The sequence below is a fragment of the Apteryx mantelli genome, chromosome 30 (genome assembly GCF_036417845.1).
Source record: "Apteryx mantelli isolate bAptMan1 chromosome 30, bAptMan1.hap1, whole genome shotgun sequence".
In the NCBI taxonomy this organism is placed as follows: domain Eukaryota; kingdom Metazoa; phylum Chordata; class Aves; order Apterygiformes; family Apterygidae; genus Apteryx; species Apteryx mantelli.
Window position 1 is genome coordinate 651,875 of NC_090007.1, and position 18,177 is coordinate 670,051.

Consider the following 18,177-nt stretch of genomic DNA (forward strand, 5'->3'; position numbering starts at 1 on the left):
GGGCGAAGGCGGCCCGGGCTGTGGGCACAGTGGGGAGATAAACTGCCCTCTGCCCTTCCTCGGTGCCGGGGAGCCCAGCGAGGCCCCTGCGGGCTGGGCACATGCAGCTGGGTGCTCGTGGTCTCACCGCGGCAGCAGCCTGCCTGGCCGGGCCTCGAGGGGCCAGCGGGCAGAGCATCGGCGAGGCAGTGCTGGAGGCTCAAACGCCAGCCCCACTGGAGCACCAGAGCCGCCTGCCTCCCTGCCTGGCTGCAAGCTCCCGGCCCTGCAAGTCCCACTGGGGTCAGGCTGGGCTGAACAGGGGCCAGGGCTGCTCGCGGCCTGCGGAGCTGTGCGCCTCGTGCTTGCGAGAGGCTCCTGGTTACTTCACAGCCGCACCAGGCTGCAGCCCTGCGAGCTCTGGCGGGAGCTGGGGTGGAGAGCTGCGTGCAGCTGGGACCAGGAGCCTTGCATGCACGGTGCACAGCACACGCAGGTGTGTGCCGCATTGCATGCAACAGCACGTGTTGCACCGCGTGCAAAAAGTAGGTGCGGCATTGCATGCAAAAGTGTGCGTTGCACTGCACGCGCTGCATGGGACACGCAGCACGCCGGTGCACCGGGAGCAAACCACCGGGGTGGGGTCCACAACGGTGCTCGGCGCTGGCGCCGCGGCCCCTTTAAACCAGCCGCGCCGCCGCCGCGCGCCGCTTAAAGGGGCCGCGTCCCCCGGCCGGACTCTCCGCCGCGGGGGAGCCCGGGCCGCGCGCTCCGCCGCGGGGCGGCGCTCCGGGTGCGCTCCCGGTCGGCCCCGCGGCGGCGGGGCGCGGCATTTGCATGCGGCGGCGGCGGCGGGCCAATGGGGAAGCGGGGCGGGGCCGCGCGGGGCGGGCCCGGCGGAGGCGGGCCAATGGGAGGGGCGGGGCGGGGCGCGCGGGGCGGGGCGGGGCGGTGCCGGGCCCTGGCGCCCGCCCGCGATGAGAGCAGCCGCCGTGCGGGCAGCGAGCGCAGCTCGGCCCCGCCGCAGCCCCGGCCCCGCCGCAGCCCGAGCCCCGGGCGGCCGCGGCTGCTATGCGGCTTCGCGGCGCCCAGCCTGCACCGGGTAAGCGGGGCCGCGCCGGGGCGGGGGGGCCGCGCCAGGCCGCTTTTGTGCGCCGCCGCCCGCGGGCCGGTCCCCGTTCCCCCCCCCCCCTCCGTGATCGTTACCGGCGGCGGAACCGGGCCGGGACACCGCCCCCCCCCCCCTTGGTCGTTGCCGGCCGCGGCACCTGGGCCGGGCCCCCCCGCGGTGGTCGGTTACTGGCGGCGGGGCCGGGCCGGGCCCCCCCCGCCCCCCCGTGATCGGTTACCGGCCGCGTTCGTGCCCCGGTCGCCCTCCGCCCCGTGATCGGTTACCGGCCCTGCTGAGGGCCCGGTCTCTCTTCCCCCCCCCCCCCCCCCCCCCGCGCCACCGCCGGTTACCGGCCGTGTTCCCTGGGCGGCGCCGCCCCCGCCCCCCCCCCCCCCCCCCGCCGCGGTCGGTGCCGGCCCCGCTCGTGCCTCGGGTCGAGCCCCCCCGTGGTCCGGTACCGGCCCCCTGCGGGACCCCCCGCCCGGCTCCCGAGGGAGGGGGGGGGGGTCACCCCTGCCACCGGCCCCTCGCGCGGGGGCCTCGCGGCTCGTGCGGGCCGGGGCCGAGGCGGGGGCCGGGCCCGGGCTCTGGGCACCCCCGGGCTCCCGGAGCGGCTCGGGCGGCCCCGGCGCGTCGAGCGGAAGCGGCGGCGGCGGCGGCGTCGCCTCGTCCCCGGGCAGCGCGGCCCTTGCGCCGCACCGAGGAGGAGGAGGACGAGGAGGGCGGCAGAAGTTGCAGTGACAGCGGCCGAGTCGGGGCCCGGAGGCCTCTCGCGTCTCGGCTTCGGGCGGCCGCCGCGCACCGGGGCGGACTTTCCCCTCGCGCCGGCGACTCGGGCCGCGAGCCGACGCGGGTAGTCGGTTTGCAGCCGGGTCGTTCGGGCTGCGGTCTGTCGTTTCCTTTGTGTTTTGTTATAAAAGCAGCTTGTTTCTTGGTTTCAGCGCTCGGCGACGCGCGGCCTCCCTGAGTTATGAAATGCCGCGCCGAAGCGGGGCCACGTGCGGGCTCGCGCGGCCGCAGGGCCCGACGCGCTGGTGCCTCTCCCTGCGCCACCGGCATCTCCCACCCGCGCCGGAGCGGGATGCGGCTGCGTCTCGGGGTGAGCGCCCGCTCCGGGGAGGAGGCTGTGCCCGGCGCGCGGGGGCCCGCGAGGCGCCGCGGCCGGCCCTGCCCGTCCCACCTGCGCTTCCTTGTTCGCCTCGGCCCGGCGGAGCTGCCGTGAGCTCCCGCTCTGGGAGTCGCGCGAGGCGCTTGGGAGCGGTTTGGTGGTGTCGAGCGAAGGCCCTCGCGGGGGACGAGCCCTGGCGCATGGAGGTGAAACGTCCCCTCTCCCCTCCTCCCTGCCCGTGGGGGAGTTTTGCGGGGCTTTAGTGGGAGCTTTTGCAGGGTTCGCGCCGGGTTCCCGCAGCGCCGCGGGAGATCCGGGCCCTCGGAGAATCCCTCTCTCCGGTGGCCGATTCGGCTGAGCCAAAGCGGGAGCAGCTGCTGGGCCGGGGCAGCCCCCCTCCGGCCCTGTGAAGCCCGCAGGCCTTTCCCCGCGGAGCGGTGCCTGTCCCCGGAGATCCGGGGGGGGGGGGGGACTGGGTTGGTTCTGGCTTTCCCGGGCTCTTCCGCCCCTCCTGCAATTTCTGAGCGGCAGGAGCAGTGTTAGCTAACACTTCTGTGCCTCTGCAATGTTGATCTTTTGATTGTTCCTTAAACGGGCTGGGTGTAAACTGAAACCGTGGGGTTTGGGGGGGAAGGGGAGGCGGAGGGAGGTGTCGTGTCCAGCCGCCGATCCGATCGCTGCCCGGCCCGCGTGCATGCGTGCGTGCGCGGGCGGCGAGGGCCGGCGGCACAATAGCCCTGTCCGTCAGACCGCGAGCCGCCGACCCCGGCAGCCCGCCGCGGCTTATTTTTAGCCTGGCGTAACCGCTCTCGCTCCCCAGGCACCTGCCCTCGCGGGAAGCGAGCGTTGCGATCGGCCGCCGGGATCGCCGCTGTGCTCCGGGACTCCCGCCTCCGAACCCGTTCGCGTTCCCGCTGCCACCAAGCTGCACGCGGACCCCTTGCGTCGGGGCCCGCGCGAGGGAGTAATCGGAGCTGGTCCCCGCGGAGCTGCCCTTCCCGCGGCACGGACAAAGGGGCGGATGGCCCAAGGTCACCAGGGTCGGTGGCCGCTCCGACCTGGACCGCTGCCGCCTCTCTGCCCCGTCCGCCGGAGCACGGCGCTTTGCGGCGGCCGCAGGTCCGGCGGGTGGGTAGGGCCCCCGCGCGCCGCCGGTTCTCCCCAGCTTCGGACAGCCGGCCTTCCTGAGCCGGGCGTCGTGCCCGACCCGGCGGCTGGCCGTGGCGGCCCTGTTCTGCAAAGGGAACTCGCGGACGTCCCGGCGCTGCGCCGGGGGCGAGAGGCACCGTGCGAAGCGCTGCGCCGTCCTCGCGCCCGTTAACAGCACGGTGTCAGCCGGGCGCCGGCTCCGGGGCCGAACCGGCGTCTCTCCTGCCGGCTGGGCTACGCAGGAGCCCGCGCGGGACGCGGCCAGCCCGGGACGGCTCCGCTCTGCTGCCTGGAGCGGCACCTGGCTTCAGGTTGGATTAGGAGCAAGGGTGGCGATCGGGAAGGAGGAGGGGAGGCTTTGGGCCGTGGGCTTTGCCTGCGTCTGCTGCCCTCCTTCTGGCTGGTGTTGTTTTTTCACAGAGACGCTGCGGCGTGTCCCCCGGCCGCAGGAAACAGGGATTAGCACCCGGTCTCTTTGCTAGAAGACGGTTCTGCTCTGCCCGGCCCCCCTCTCCGCCGGCCTCGAGCCGAGAGACGGCGTCTCGCAGCGCGGGGCGCCCCACGTTGGCAGGAGGCGCTCGGCTCGGAGGGGCGCCCGGCGCCTGCTCTGACCCCGGCTGCGCCTCGGCTGCTCTGGCGACTCATAGCAAAACAGACCCCGCCGCGGCGCGAGGGGCCGGCGGAGCACGTGGCTGGAGGAATGAGTCTTGCTCTAGTTTTGATCCGCAGCTCTGTGAATGGAGCTTGCGGCCTCTTTCTTGTAAATGGAGCGGGGAGGGGAGCGGAAGAGCCTCCCCGGCTTTGTTTAGAGGAGGCATTTGAAATCTGCGTGTTGCCGCGAGAAGACGTTCCCCCCTAGAGCTGATTTGCCCTCGCGATCAGACAAGTAGCTGTTGTTGTACGGCGGTGTCAGGAGCCTAGGCGGAGGCTGGGGCCCCGTGTCTTCAGCCCTGCGTATGCAGATAAGGGAGGAACCCTGCCCCAAAACACTTGTGATCTGAGCAGACAAGATGGAGATGATACGGGTAGGAGGGGAAACTGAGGCACGGGCGGAGGTCAGTCGGCCAGGCAGTGGCCGTGCTGCAAAGGGAAGCCCCGTGCCTGGATCCCTTAGCCCGTGGCCAGCGTGGGGCTGCTGCTCCAGCTGCTGCAACCCCGGCACCGGTCCTGGCCGGGCTCGGAGGCTGCAACGCCGTCGGGGAGCCGCGGTGGTGCCGGCACGGGGGCCGGTCGCGGCGGCAGCCCGTTTGCGAGCATGAGATTGAGGAGAGAAAGGCAGGTTTGCAAACGGATGCAGCCACTCTTGCAGCGACGCTGTGGGGGAAGCGGGGCGTAATCTGACTGCCCAATCTGCAGCGGCAGCTGCAGTGGCACTGGCGTGCGCTTGAAACGATTTCCCCTTTCCAGCATAAACGGGATTGCGCTGCAGTTGCCGATTGCCCTGCGCGGGAGCGCCTGTCCCCTCTGCTCCGCCTCGCAGCCTCGTCGCGCCGGCGGGAGGAGAGGGCGTGCTGGGAGCTCCCGGGGGACGCGCGTCTCCCAGGGGCCGGCTCCCGCTCCCTCCGTCCGCGGGAGGAAGGATGGGGCTGGGACAGACGTCCCTGGCAGATGTGCTGCTACCCGTCGCCGGCTGCCTTCCCTCTGCAAGCTAACTGCCCTGGGGGCAGCTGCTCGCGGGAACCCTCGCTCCCTTTTTGAGTCAAATGGTGCCGTATCAAATGCCTCCGTTTTTTATCAAAAGGGATTAGCGAAGGAACAAGTGACAAATGAGGCTGCAAGCAGCTCTCCTGGCAGGTCGCGTGCGAGGGAGAGGGCTGAGCAGTGGGGACTGCGTCCTGCCCAGCTGGAAGAGGGTGGATGGTCGTATCCGCACGAGAGCCTGTCCTGAGCAAACCGCGCGGGCAGAAAAGGGCTCCCTGCAGCACGGCAGGCTTCATCTCACTTCCCTTTCTGCATCCACGTCTGAGTGGAGGAGGGAGATTCGGTCCTGCTCGACACCAGAGCTCCCGCAACATCTTTGCTCCTTCTATTTTCTCCCCTGTCAATCAGGCAACTCGTAACCATCTGCCCGAGTCCCTGGATATAGCCCCGGCCCCCCCCCCCTCGGTTCAGTCCCCCCTAACGGGTCCTCAGCGAAGGCTGGCCTTGCCCTGCGCTCCAGCGGGCGTGAAGCGCTCGGCGCCCTTCGCGGGAGCGTCTCCCTGTGTGGTCGCCGTGCTCCGGCAGCTGCGGGGGATTCCCTGTCCTTGGAAGCGCTGCAGCCGGAGCGCTGCAGCTCGCGGATGGGCCGCGGGCCGCTTTGGAAGGAAGCGCTGCTCCGGGCTAAACCACCCCAAATGGCAGCGCGCTTCCAACCACCTGGCAGCACGGGCGCTCTGATGAGCCCGCGGTGGAAGCAGGCTCCGAGCTCGGCAGAAACCAGGCGTTCGCGCTGAGTAAATGCCCATACATGGAATTACTGCGGCTCGGTCGAGGCACGGCGAGCTCCCTCCCTACCTTCGTCCGCAGGAACTGGAGCGTAGAGGAGATCGTGTCGAAGTTAACGCAGGCTGCTGCGCGCGGAAGGGAGCCGGCGTGTTCCTGCTGCCCCCTGATTCTGACTCATACCGAAGCTGTGCTTTTCCTGGGGATGGCTACTGGCACGGCTCCCGCCAGAGGGGAGGAAATGTAGCATAGTCCTGTCGCTCTGTCAAAGCTGGCTTGGCCCGTGGGAGGGTTCGTAATTGTGCTGGTGCAAAACACAGCTCCGAAGGACGCGGGAAGCACTTTCCTGATCCGACGCGCTCCCGCGCCGGTGTAGGCAGGGTGTCCCCACCTGCGCTCCGGATGCTGCATGGGCTCGGCGCAATCCTGGCGACTGCAGTCTGAAACTGGGCCAAGCCGAGCTGTGCTCTGGGGTTTTGTTGTTTCAGAGCCACTTTGAAGGTGCTTAACTATAATTCGATCGTTTCTTTAGCACATGCTGGTGGTTCGTGCTTGGATTAAAGCAGAGATAAATTGCTCTCAGCCTTGCTTCGCCCCGGGAAGACTCACATCCCTCAAATGCTTGGGAAAGCAGGGAAGGAAACGCAGAAGGGATTTGGAGGTGGCATCTCATAGTAAACATGTTTGTAGAGGTTTCAAAGAGCAAGCGAGCTGTTGTTGGCGTCTTTCCCTGCCCGTCTAGCGGGAGGCTGCAGCAGGGCCCCTGGAAACGTGCGGTTCCTCTGCGCGTTGGGAACCTGCTGTGCCCCTGGGAGAGGGTCCCCCGCCGTGCCGAGCCGACCCCGGATGCCGTGCTCGTGTCCCGAGGCGAGGCCCGGAGGCAGCGGTCTGGCAGGGCCGGTGGCTCGAGCAGCCCGGAGAGCCGCTCGGGGGACGGGGGCAGAGCCCCCTCGCCGACTCGCAGCGTGTCCTCGGACGGGTGCTGCCTCCTCCCGTCTCGGGGCGCGTGTGCTGGGTCGGGGATCGTGCCCCGCTCCGCGTGGCCGCGCGGAGGGGACGTGCTGGCGTGCGCGCGCCCCACTCTCCTAATAAGCTCGCTGCCGGACTCAGGCCGGCTGCGGCCCCCGGGGAGTTGCCGGGCCCCGGGGAGGGCCTGGGAGCGGGATCTGTTATCGGCAGCGGCTGGTATCCGAGCTGCCTGGAGGGCCAGGACGGGCTATCGCGGAGCAGCCTGTCCGGCAGGCCACAGAGCTCCCCTTCCCCCTCGGAGCGGAGCAGAGCAGAGCGGCAGAGCGGCGTGGCCCAGCCTCCCTATCTCATTAGCTCGAGATTAATGAGGCTCCTGGGTTGTCTTTAACTCCTTCTTGCTCGCGGTCTCCGGCAGGCAGCCGGCCCCCTCCGCCAGGCCTTGCTAACCTTCCCGTGTGCTTTCTCGCCCTCTCCCCGGACAGGTTTGCGCCAACGCCTGGCAGAAGCTGAGCTAGCCAAGGACTAGGGAGGCCTGGCCCCGTGCCGCAACGGAGCGGGGGACGCCGGGTGGGATCCAGAGGCTGCGGCCCACCCCAGAAAGTGCCTGGTAGGCAAGGGAAGGAGCGATGTGCCGGGCTGCAGCAGCTGCCTGTTGAGCCTGCGGAGATTTCGGTGCCTGCCTGGGGCGCGTTCAATTAACGGAGACGGCCCTGCGCTCCCGAAGACAGCGGAGCGTCCCCGTGCCCCGCGTCTCCTGCCGGAGCTATCAAGCAAAGGAACCATCAGGGAAAAACTCGAGGAGGACGACGAGACGCATCCTTCTACCCTGGCCACAGCGGGCAGCTTGCGCCCCGACACGCGGAAGGCGTCGCGGACCTCCTGCACGCCTCCGCCGCCCTCGCCCTCCCGGGCCGCCGGCAGCCTCCTCGCAGGGCTGCCCCGCTCGGACCTCCCCGCCGCTTCCAGCCTTGGCCTCCAGCCCCGCTGGAGCGCTGCAGCCTGCCGGGCGCTGCCCCCCCGGCCCCCCGCGTCTCCCGGGCATTGCCCCTCGGGTGCATTGCCCCCCGCCCCGCCAGGGACCTGCCGCCCGCCGGCAGAGCCATGAAGCTGCAGGCGGTGATGGAGAACCTGCAGCGGCAGCAGCGAGCGCGGCTGCAGCAGGCGCTGGAAGCGCGGCAGCAGGAGCAGCAGCAGCAGCAGCAGCAGCGCTCCACGCCGCCGCCGGCGCAGCCCCCGCCGGCCCCGGGGCAGAACGCCGCCCTCCCCGCCGGCACCCCGCCGCTGCCTCGGGGCCGCGGCCCGGATCCGGCCCCGGCCTCCTCCGAGGAAGGAGCGGAGCCGGAGAGCGCGCACATCCAGCGAGCGCAGATGGCTGCCCTGGCCGCTATGCGGGCAGCAGCCGCCGGCCTCAGCCACTCGTCCAGCCCGGGGTTATCGGATGAGAGCCAGGCCTCGGAGGAGGAAGAGCGGGGAGAGGAGGAGGAGGAGGAGGAAGAGGATGGTGGATACCAGCAGGAGATGGGCTCTGAGGAAGAGGAGGATCTGTGAGTATGGCTGCACACGTTAGCATAAATTAACAGCTTTTATGGATTTCAGGGGACACTGCAATAACGTGGTCTGGCCCCCATGAGTTGTTGGCAAGGCCGGTTCGGGGCTGGGAGCCATCTCCCCCGGGGAGCTCCCTGGAGCAGGACAGAGTGGTCGTTGCTGGTGGGAAGGTGGCTGGGCGATGCGCGTGTTTTATGTTAAGCAGGCAGATTTACGCGAATCGGCTCGGGGAGACGAGGTTAGTGAGATCAAGACATCCTGGAACAAGAAGTGCCGGGAGCAGCAGTGCTTTTGCACGGGTGGCAGGCAGCAGGTTCGGGTCGGTTGTTTCTCCCCTGAAGGCAGTGCTCTGAGACGCTGGCGCTGGGCGCTCTGCCAGGACCTGAGCTGAGCCAGCGCCTTTGGGGACGAGCACTAGGATTAGCAGTGTTGTCTCCGGTCGGACTCGTGTACCGGGAGAGCGCTGCGATCAGGAGCGTGCAGGGGCACGGAGGCGGTGGGCTGCCTCCCCGCTCTGCCCCGTGCGGGGGCAGACGCCAGGGCTTGCTCAGCAGCCGTGATTCCTTGTCACAGGCTGACATGGGGCGAAATTTCATCTCTTCCCAGGGAGCCGTGTGGGGCCATGATAGAGGATCCCGGTCTTGCTTTAAATTATGCAGGCTTGTTGCTGCTGCCTCCTCTAGCCTGTGTCCTCTCTTGGGCAGGGAACAGGCGTGGGAGCCATCTGTTAATGGCTCTGCGTGCTGTCCTGGGGTGCTGGGAGATGTAGATGCCATTAAAGGGCCACCACCCGCTGATGATGCTGTTGCAGGGGTTTTGCTGGGCCCGGGCTGTGGGAAGAGCTGTCCTGCAGTCCCCCCTGTATCCCGTTCGGGTGTTCCCAGGACTAGCCTGAGGAGCTGCTGTGAGCCTGAGAACGGCTGTTCAGGGTCGGTGCTGCAGGAACGCGGAACTCCTGGAGGAGGCTGGGTCTGTGCTGGGTTCGTACAGCGCCTGGCGCATCACGCGACAGCCAGGAGAGACCGGGGCGGGTGCTGCGGGGAGCTCTGGCCCGGCTCGCTGCTCCACGCAATGGTGACTGCTCTTGGGACACGGAGAGACAGGTCGTGTTCGGATGCTGCTCCAGGACAGGGGGAAGGTGGTTGGAAGCGGGGAGGCTCGTGGAAGCATCCTCCCAGCTCCTCCTCCTCCCTGTGACGGGCTGCAGGGATCGGGTCCGGTCCTGGCGCCAGGCCCCTGTGGCGTAGGATGTCCCGGGGCAGCCGCAGGCGCCTGTGGGCTTGGGAGAGCTGGGCCGCTCCCGGAGCAGCTCTCCGCAGGGATCCGGGGTGGTGGAGGAGGCAGGGGACACCATGCATCCTCCCCACCGATCCTAGTGCAGTAAGGAAATATCTCCTCTCTCCCCTGCTCTAGGAAGGGCAAATGGGATGAAGAAGACTTCGAAGAGGACCTGGGTGAGGAGGAGGAGGAGGAAGAAGAGGAGGAGGAGGAGGAGGAGGAAGAGGAAGATTACGAGGAGGATGAAGACATGGGAGAGGAAGGGCTCAGCTCGGCGGAGGCGGTGCGGACGGGCCCGGGGTCCTTGCTGCTCCGCAAGCCGCAGGCCCCTCAGCACTACCGGGGCGACGCGCAGAGGCTGCCGGGCGGGCAGGAGCGGCTGTCGTCCGGACTGAGCCACCAGGGCCACTCGCAGCTCCCGCAGCCGGCGCCTGACCACGGCGACTGGACCTACGAGGAGCAGTTCAAGCAAGTAGGTCCCCGTACGGATGCGCGCGCGCGTCCTCTTTCCGTGTCCCAGCCCTCCTGGCAGGGCGCTCCTCTGGGTCGGCTCCTCCGCGTGTCCTTGCGTCCTTGGGAGCACGTGAGCCGCTCGGGGCTGGGGCGCTGCCTGCAAAGTCGAGGGAGGACGTGCGACGCACCGGGGATGCGCCCGGAGCCCGCTCGCGGTTCTGCCCTGGTGCAGGTGCGTGGCACGTCTGGGTTTGCTGTCGCTGGCAGCTTTCTCCTCGAATTGAGCTGCCTTGGTTCTCGCTAAGAAAACATCAGGTTTCTTGGGGGTTTTAATCCTTTGGCTGCCCCCTGTTACAGTAGAGATCGGGTGGTAGAGGCCCTTCCTGCCTGACGGGGCTGCTCCTGTCCTTGCGGTTAGACACGTGCTGAGGTTCTCTGCTAATCAAACGGGGTGGAAAGTAGCAGGTTTAACACCTTGCTGGCAGCGCTCACCCCCTTGCGAAGCCCAGGGCAGGGATGCTCCGCAGGCGCCCGCGGATTCCCCTCCTGCCCGGCCCGGCCGCTGCTGGGTGAGGGCAGGGGAAACCCGGCAGCCCAGAGCCATGCCGGCGCTGGGGCAGAGCTGCCGCGTTGCTGCCTCCGGAGCACGACTGAAGAGGGAAACCCGGGAGAAGCTGTCTAAAAGCCCCCGGCTCGGCCCTCTTCTGCCTTCCGGGCCGTCTTGCTCCTTGTTTGCTAAGCCTCGCTCTGGGGAAGCCAGACTTGCTGCTTCCCCTCGCCTGGCGATTGGTCAGCGCGGGGTATTGAATCCCTAAGCTGTTGGCTAATAGAAGGAAATGTGCTTAAAGCAGGACTCCCCAGAGGCTGCCAGAGGCTCCTTTGATGTATGTGTTTAAGTACATCTGAGTTTAGGGCTGGGGGAGGGGGCGAGAGCAAACAGCAGCAGATGGGACCCAGATGGAGAGGCCGGGGCAGCAGGAGGCTGGTGCACGGCTGCTTTTTGGGAGGGGTGCGGCCGCCCCCGCCCCCTCGGCCGGCTCCCGCGAAGGGCCGGGGCTGCCTGCAGCTGGGCCGCCGGCACATCTGGGTGCCGGGGCAGCGCTGGCTCCGGCAGAGCGGGGCTGGCGGGGAGCGCGCCCGCGAGAGCGGCAGCACGCGCGAGCGCGGCCGCCTTCCTGCGCGCTCCCCGCCGCGCTGCAGCCCTCGGTTCCTGTGCCGCGCCGGGAGGAGGGAGGGCGCTTCTGTCCTCTTCTGCCTTTCTGTGACGAGGAGGAAAACTGCCACCCTTAGCTGGAAGCTCTTGCACAACTCCAAGCGCTCTCAGCAGGATGCGGCCGGGTTTTCAAGAATGTCATAGTGCGCTGGGGGCAGGGAGAGGAACATCCTGAGCGCGCTCTGGGCCGTCCTTTCCTCCCCGGGCAGGGTGGCCACGTCCTCGCTTTGTAACCTTCCCGGTGGAAATTGGGGGACGCTCGGAGCAGGCGCCGTGCTGAGGGTATAACGGGAGCTTGCACGGGGAAGAGCGCGAGTGCAGGGAAGGCGCGTGAGCACGGGTGCAAGAAGCCAGGTGGAAGCTTTTTATACCCAGCTCTCTCCAGCCTGGCCTCTGCGCCCGAGCTGGGAAGCTTCGGCAAGCCAAGGGTGTCTGCAAGGGCTGCCCGGCTCCCTCCTGGCCGTGGCGCGAGCGTGCCCCAAGACCGTGGGCCGCGGCCGTCCCGTCGCCGAGCTGTGCCGGGCGTCCCTAGGTCACAGACCCGGCAGCGGCGGGACCCGCAGCCTGGCCCTCGGGGCTGGCGCTCCGGCCCGTGCTGGGCTGGACGGTCCCGGAGGTGGGAAGCCGGCGTGGCACGGGGAGGCGGCGCAGAGGTAACACAGCGCCGACGGGCGGGAAGGGCCCCGATCCCCGGTGCTGTCTGCTCGGCAGCCCCCTTCCCTCGGAGCGGCCCTGCGAGCGCTGCTGCTGCGGAGCATCGGCGTTTTTAGAGGCTCTGCTGATTCCTCCGTAACTCTAACGTACGTGTGGGTTTTTAAAAATACACCAAACTTTTCCTGTGTTGTCTCAAGCGCGTATATATCCTCACCTCCCAGTGATGCATCGTCTCTCTTTCTTTTTGTGGTTTTTCTCTTTTGTACTTCCTGTAATTAGAGAGTGGGGGACGTAATCTTTTTATCTGTGAAAAGGCTTTTAGATACCGCAGCTGTGATCTTCCTGTTTGTCACCATGTTAGTGTCTTTCCAGACTCGCGCGCGTTCTCTCCGGGATCTCGCTCTCCTGAGGCCCCGGATCTTGTTCCCAGCAATCGACATTTAAGAGCAGATTTAGGGTTTGGTGTCTACCGAATGTGGCCGCCCTCCGCTTGCTGTTGTCACCTCGGTGGTTGCACGAGGCTCTCAAGTGCGACACTTTGTGGATCGGCCCTTGGCTGGTGTAAAGCCGGTGCGACCGAGGCCGGAGCCGCGTGGATATCCGCAGGGCAGGGTGGGGATCTGCCCCGGCGGTCGGTTAACCAGCCCTCCGCCTCCGCGCCGGGGCCGAGGCCTCGCGGCTGCTCGGGAGCAGGTGGGCAGCGGTGGCACGCTCTCGGGGCGATTTACAGACGTGCCCTGCGGCGTTTGACCCCGCTCGCCCCGCGCGAGGCTGGAAATTTCCAGCGGTCGGTCCGAACTGGATCGGCTGCTGCAGCACGGCCCTTCAAGGACGCCGGCCTGCGGGGCTGCGAGCAACGAGTCTCGCGGCGGGGATTAAACCTGGTGCGTTTCTCCCCTTGTCCCCTCCTTTCCCATCCAAACTGCAGAGGCTGAGAGACGGAGTAGCCCCTTTCCCTCCACCTTTTGCTGCCCCAGCTAGCAGCTTTCCAGCGCAGCCCTGGTTTTTGGCAGGGAGAGCTGTTTTCTGCAAAGCCCGGTGCAAGTATTAATCTTGGGAGCACCCAGAGCGGGGAGGAAAGCTTCTTGCTTCTGAATTTTTCTCTCTGTTGTGGGTGGAAGGGAGAACGCGAAGCGCCAGGGCTGGGGAAAGGCTTTCCCCAGCGCCGAGCGTGTCAGACGGCAAATGTATCGGCGTTTGGATCCCGGCCGCTGGATGCGGGCCAGGGGGTTGCTCAGCTAAGCGTTTGGCTGGGAGCTCCTCTTGGCCTCCCTCCAGCGCGTGCTTTTGAACGCGCTCCAGCCCCAGCTGATTGGGCCCGGGCGCGCGGGGAGCAGCCCCGGTCGCTGGGAAGGAGCAGGAGGAATGTAAACAGAGCGCGCGAGCAGGATGTGTGGTTCGGCCTCCGCCGCGCTACCGTCGGTGCCTTCCCCGAGGACTTCTTGGCAGGGGATACTTTATGACTTCCTCACCCCCTGCCTTTTAGGTCTGTGCTCCAGCTTGCTGCCGGCTTCCCCCCGCAGCCCAAGAGTAAAGATGCGTTAAAAAAAAGAAAATAGCAGTATGTGTTAGCGCACAGCAATGGGGTCAGCCCCGAGGTCCCCTCCACGCCGGAGGGCTGCGGCGGTGCAGGCACTAACCGGGAGCGAACGCGTGCCGGGAGCCTGAGCCCTGCGTGGGCTCTCCCGCGCTGTCCTAGGAGCTAAGGAAAAGGGGGGGGAAGCGGTTTCGTGCGCTTGGGGCAGTCTCTAATGGTGCTCGAAGCCGGGGAGGGTGGCGCCGGCGAAGCCTGCCCCTCTGCCGCAGTGGCGGCGGTGGATGGGCACCCCGTGGGCTGGGTCTCCCCGCTCCCCGCGGCGCCCGCTGTGGCTGGTCCCGGGGCAGGAGCGCCGGCCGCTCCGATTCGGCAGCCGCTCACTGGCCGGGAGCCTCTCGAGTGTGACGGGGGACTTCCTTTCCTTCCCCTCTGGATATCTTATTCCTTCCCTGCACGTGTCTTCCACCACCGCCCGGCAAGCGCGGCCCCGTCCGGGGGGAAAACTGGTGATGTCTTCCTTTTTCTCCCCCAGCGCAGAAGCAGGCTCGGCGTTGCCAAGCCGGCCCGGGTTTCTCTGAGTGGCTGCATTCCTGGGGCCTGACCGCCGCGGCTGCCCCTGGGCTGCGGGGACGGGAGGCTTCGGGAGAGCAGCCCACACTGCTCGGACACCCGAAATCGGGGTGCAGCTCCCGGTGCAGCGCCGACCCTGGAGGGCTCCCTGGGTTTCCCCGGTGGCTTTGGTTTGGAGTTCTGCTGCCGATCTGCTGGGTGACCTCATCAAAAGCTCAGTCAAATTTAGATGCCTGACTCCCCTCAGCATCCCTAGACATGCTCTTTTTTGTAAGTCTGGGCTGCGGTGTTTTCCTCTGGTTTCCGTCCGTACCGTGGGAAGATCTCTGCCCTGCTCGTTTCTGGGACTGCTGAGCTGAGCACTCAGCATCCAGCCCCCGCCAGGAGGGCGAATGCCCGCGTTCCCCCGGGGGGAGGCAGGGCTCGTGGCTCGGCGATCTGGGCCAGTGCTCGGTGCTGCACGCGCACAGTCAGAGCGCGCCGCCAGCCTGGAGTCCCCGTGTTCATCTCGGTGCAGATAAACCAAGATCCCAACTCGGCTGCTCAGGAAGGCCGAGGGTGCTGCCGTACCCCAGGCCCGTCCCGTGTCCTTGCAGCAGTCAGCTGCTAGCAAGGAGTCGGGGTTGAGCCGGATAACGCTGATCCCAGCCCGGGAGATTCTCCACCGGCATCGAACCCAGGGCGCATTCCTCGCCCTCTGCTCCCAGGCTGACGCTGTGGGGTTTGAGTGACCTCTCTGGGGCCAATTCCTGCAAATCAGCACCCCGGCTGGCGTGGAAGCGGCGGGAGGCAGGGATTGGGAGCCACCGGAGGAGGCGGGGAGCCTCGTTGGGAGCGGGGAGGGCGCGAGCAAGAGTTATTGCGGTTGGGAAGCCGGTGCGTGGCAGCTCCCCGTCCCCAGGGACGGCTACTGAGCGGGCAGAGGTCAGGTGAGAGGTCGACCCCGGGGACGTTCCCGTGCTCAACAGCTTCCACTCGGAGCAGAACAAAGGCGACCCCGGCGCGGGGCTGGGCGGGAGCTTTCCTGGCCTGCCGGGAAGGAGCTGGGTGAGCCGCGCCGCCCCACGCACAGGACCTAGGGATGAGAAGCAGCCGGCTCTCTGACCTCCGGCCGCTGGCCCCGGTTTGCAGGGCGGCTTCGCTACCCTGTTCCCAGGACGGCCAGCCCTCGGGCCCATGCTTCCGTCCTGCTGGATGTCAACACATTGCTTAACGTTAAGACCGTGCCAGGCTGCGTTGCTGGATTGGGGCCATGTTTGCTCTCGTGGCAAGAGAAATACCCTTTGCAGAGAGGAAACGTGAAGGCCGGCAGCAATCGGCTCGCAGGGGAGGGACGCGTGGCGGCAGGGTCACTGCCACGCTTCCAACACCTGGCTCTGCTCTCTTATTCTTCTTGCACTTCTTGGAAAATCCCCCCATCCCTGGGTGCCTGGGGCTTTTGGGTTCATTTCGGACCGTTCTCTCATTCCAGCTCCTTTGCACAGCTGGAAACGCTCCCCTGAACCCAGGAAAACACTGAGCCCCCCCGACCTGCCGTCCGCGTGGTGCCCGGCCCCTTCCCAGCCCTGCTCGCGGGACGGGGCTCTCGCTCTTCTTCTTTCTCCTCCCTCCCTCCCTCTTCCTTCCTAGGAAAGCCTGAGGCGGCTGATCCCCCTCCATGCCTCTCCCATGTGACGCTGGGGAAGGAGGAGGAGGTTTCTGATAGTCGCTGGCTCTTTGATCGAGCCCCGAAAGGCGTGACGGCGCCCCAGGGCTGGCGTCCCTGCTTATGCAAAGAGAAGGTGCGATGCAGAAGTGCCCGGGCTTCCGGCCCTTCCGCTGAGCTCGCGCGGCGGGGGGTTCAGCCGAACGCGCGCGGCCGCGGGGGCTCTGCTCCCGCGCCCCGGCCGGGCTCTGTTTCGACAAGCCACCCCGAGCGCGAGCGGCCCAGCCTTCCCCTGCAAAAAATCACGCGCCGCGGCAAACCGCTGCGTAATGCCTGGCCCCGCGAGCGCCTTTCCTCAGCGCTGGGGCCGTCGGAAGGCAAAACCTGCCTTTGACGCTCCCACCCCACGCCGGCAGCGGGTAGGACGTGCCCCGTACCGGGGGAGGAAAGGATCTACCTGGCAGCCCTGCGGAGAATCCCTCTCCTGACCTTTCTGTTTCAGATTAAGATATTACTGCATCCTACTAATATTGGGAGTGTTGAACTTTGAGCGCGTTTGCAGCCCACGCCATCAGAATTTCCTGTCTCTGCCCCTTTTGGAGTTTCCTGTGTGTTTAATGTGAAAGCCAGCTGCTCTCTGGTTTGCTCACGCTGTCCCGTAATTCGGGGGGCGGGAGCGCGGGTTTGATTCATCAGTGAAGCGGGTGCGTGCACTCCGTAACCTCGCCGCCCCGCGTCGTTTCCCGCAGGACGGGGATCAGAAAGGCCTCGCGCCGCCGGCCGCAGGGCGTGTGTTTGGGTGTGCGCGCTTGCGATAGGTGCAGTGTGTTTGCGCGTGCATAATTTCGGAGGAAATGGTGGCTTGAGAAAGGGGAAAGGTGCTCGTGGCGCTGCGGAGGAGGAGGAGGAGGAGGAGGCGTCTCTTCTGCTTTGCATCCTCGCATGGGCCGTTTTTCTGTCCTCACCCCGCGATGGGTCCGTCCCGAGCGCTGCGACGAGCCGCTGCCTCGTGCATGGGCACGGATGCGCTTCCGTGCCTCCCTTCGCCGCCTGTGGTCAGGCGAGATCGGATCTGCGGGTCTCCAGCCTGCTGGGAGCCAAGAAATGAGATAAGAAGTTCCCTGCTGCTTTGGCCTCTTCTTGGGGACCGGCGGTTTTGATGGTTTTTACTGGAACTGGGCTGCCTCCCTCGCTTTTGCATTTGTGTTATAAGTGCTGACCCATCAGTTGGGCTGTGTTTTGGACACTGCAGGCTGATGTTTAAACTCGTACCTCTCTGTTCCTGTTCGAAAGAAGTGGGCACGGCTTAAAATGAGCGTAAAATGATTTGGCGGGGAGGCGGCCTGGCTTGCGGTGAGGTGCTGGTACTTTTCTGGGGGGAAGGTTTTCTTAAAGCGCTCCAAGCTGGGACAGCTAACTTCACTAGCGGCACGTGGGGGACGCAAACCTCAGCCCTTATCTCCTCCTGCGCAGAGCTCGCCCGAGATACTGCGTGTCAAAGTGCAACGGTTAGAAAGGACTAAACGAAAGCAGCTCGGCAAGCCCCGCGCGAGGCCGAGCGCGTGCTGGGCTTTGCGGGGAGGTTTGAAAACCAGCATCGAGGCCCCCTTTCCCTCTCTCCTCTGGTTTATAGACAAGTCTAGACTCCGCACTTAGCATGGGCTGCTATTAGCTTTTAGGAAAAACAAGCCGTGCTTTTTCTAGGAGACGTGGCTTTTTTTATTTTCCTCTAAATGATGGGGCAATCCAGTAAATGATGGGGTAATTGAAGGCAGCCCTGTGAAGCCGGGAGTTGCAACACTGGTGTTGCATTGATCTGGAAAATCGCTCCGGCTCTTCTTTTAAAGCTTCCAGTTTTGTCAGTGGAATTTCCCCTTGGGAAAATGCGTGTGTGGCGAGGATGGGAGTTTCTTCAGAGAAAGCCGTGCGTGGCTTTCCGGCCGCGCGGCCCCTGTGTGCAGTCCTGGAGCCGGCTGCCCTTGGGGGCAGGTGCCCTAAATGGTTTCATGCTGTTCACATGACTCAGCGAGCAATTAAAACTGAAAAGGGGGAAATGCAAGAGGGGCTGAAGAGGCAGAGGAAATGGTGATTTCTCGTTCAAAGGCGCCCTTTGAATAGAGCCAGTTCTCTCTATTGCTCCTCAGGATGCGGCTTGGGGTTGGATGTTACTTTTGTTCGGGAGAGAGACTCTGCTAATGGCTTTTAGTGCGGGAAATCACTGGGGGATGGGGTGGGAAGGGGGAGACCCGACAGGGAAGGAGGCTGGAGGTTTATTGTTTTTTGGTTTAAGTGGCATTAGGGTTTTTTCTGCCACGGCAGCCTGCAGGATGCTGTCCGTCCTCGGCACCGTGCAGAGGCTCTTCTGCCGTAAAGCCCCAGCTCTCGGAGTCCTATGGATGCAAAAATCCCTGCTTTCCTTTAAAATGCCTAGAACAAGCCTGTCTCTTTTAAACTCTTACTAATATTAAAGGGTTCCAGTTTAATTGTATTAAAACTGTCTGTTCTGATGATCTTTTTCTTAAAATATTTTCATTATGGC

General features: G+C 66.0%; 1 protein-coding gene across 1 annotated transcript in view; it reads left to right on the forward strand.

Moving 5' to 3' along the window:
* Nucleotides 1–7,757: 7,757 nt before the first annotated feature.
* Nucleotides 7,758–18,177, forward strand: part of ARID3A (AT-rich interaction domain 3A) — a 38,870-nt gene continuing 28,450 nt past the window's right edge. Inside the window, exons 1-2 of the mRNA XM_067312663.1 lie at nucleotides 7,758–8,284; nucleotides 9,702–10,038. Coding sequence (XP_067168764.1) covers nucleotides 7,842–8,284; nucleotides 9,702–10,038 — 780 coding nt within the window. The 5' untranslated portion in view covers nucleotides 7,758–7,841. The remainder of the gene's footprint in view (nucleotides 8,285–9,701; nucleotides 10,039–18,177) is intronic.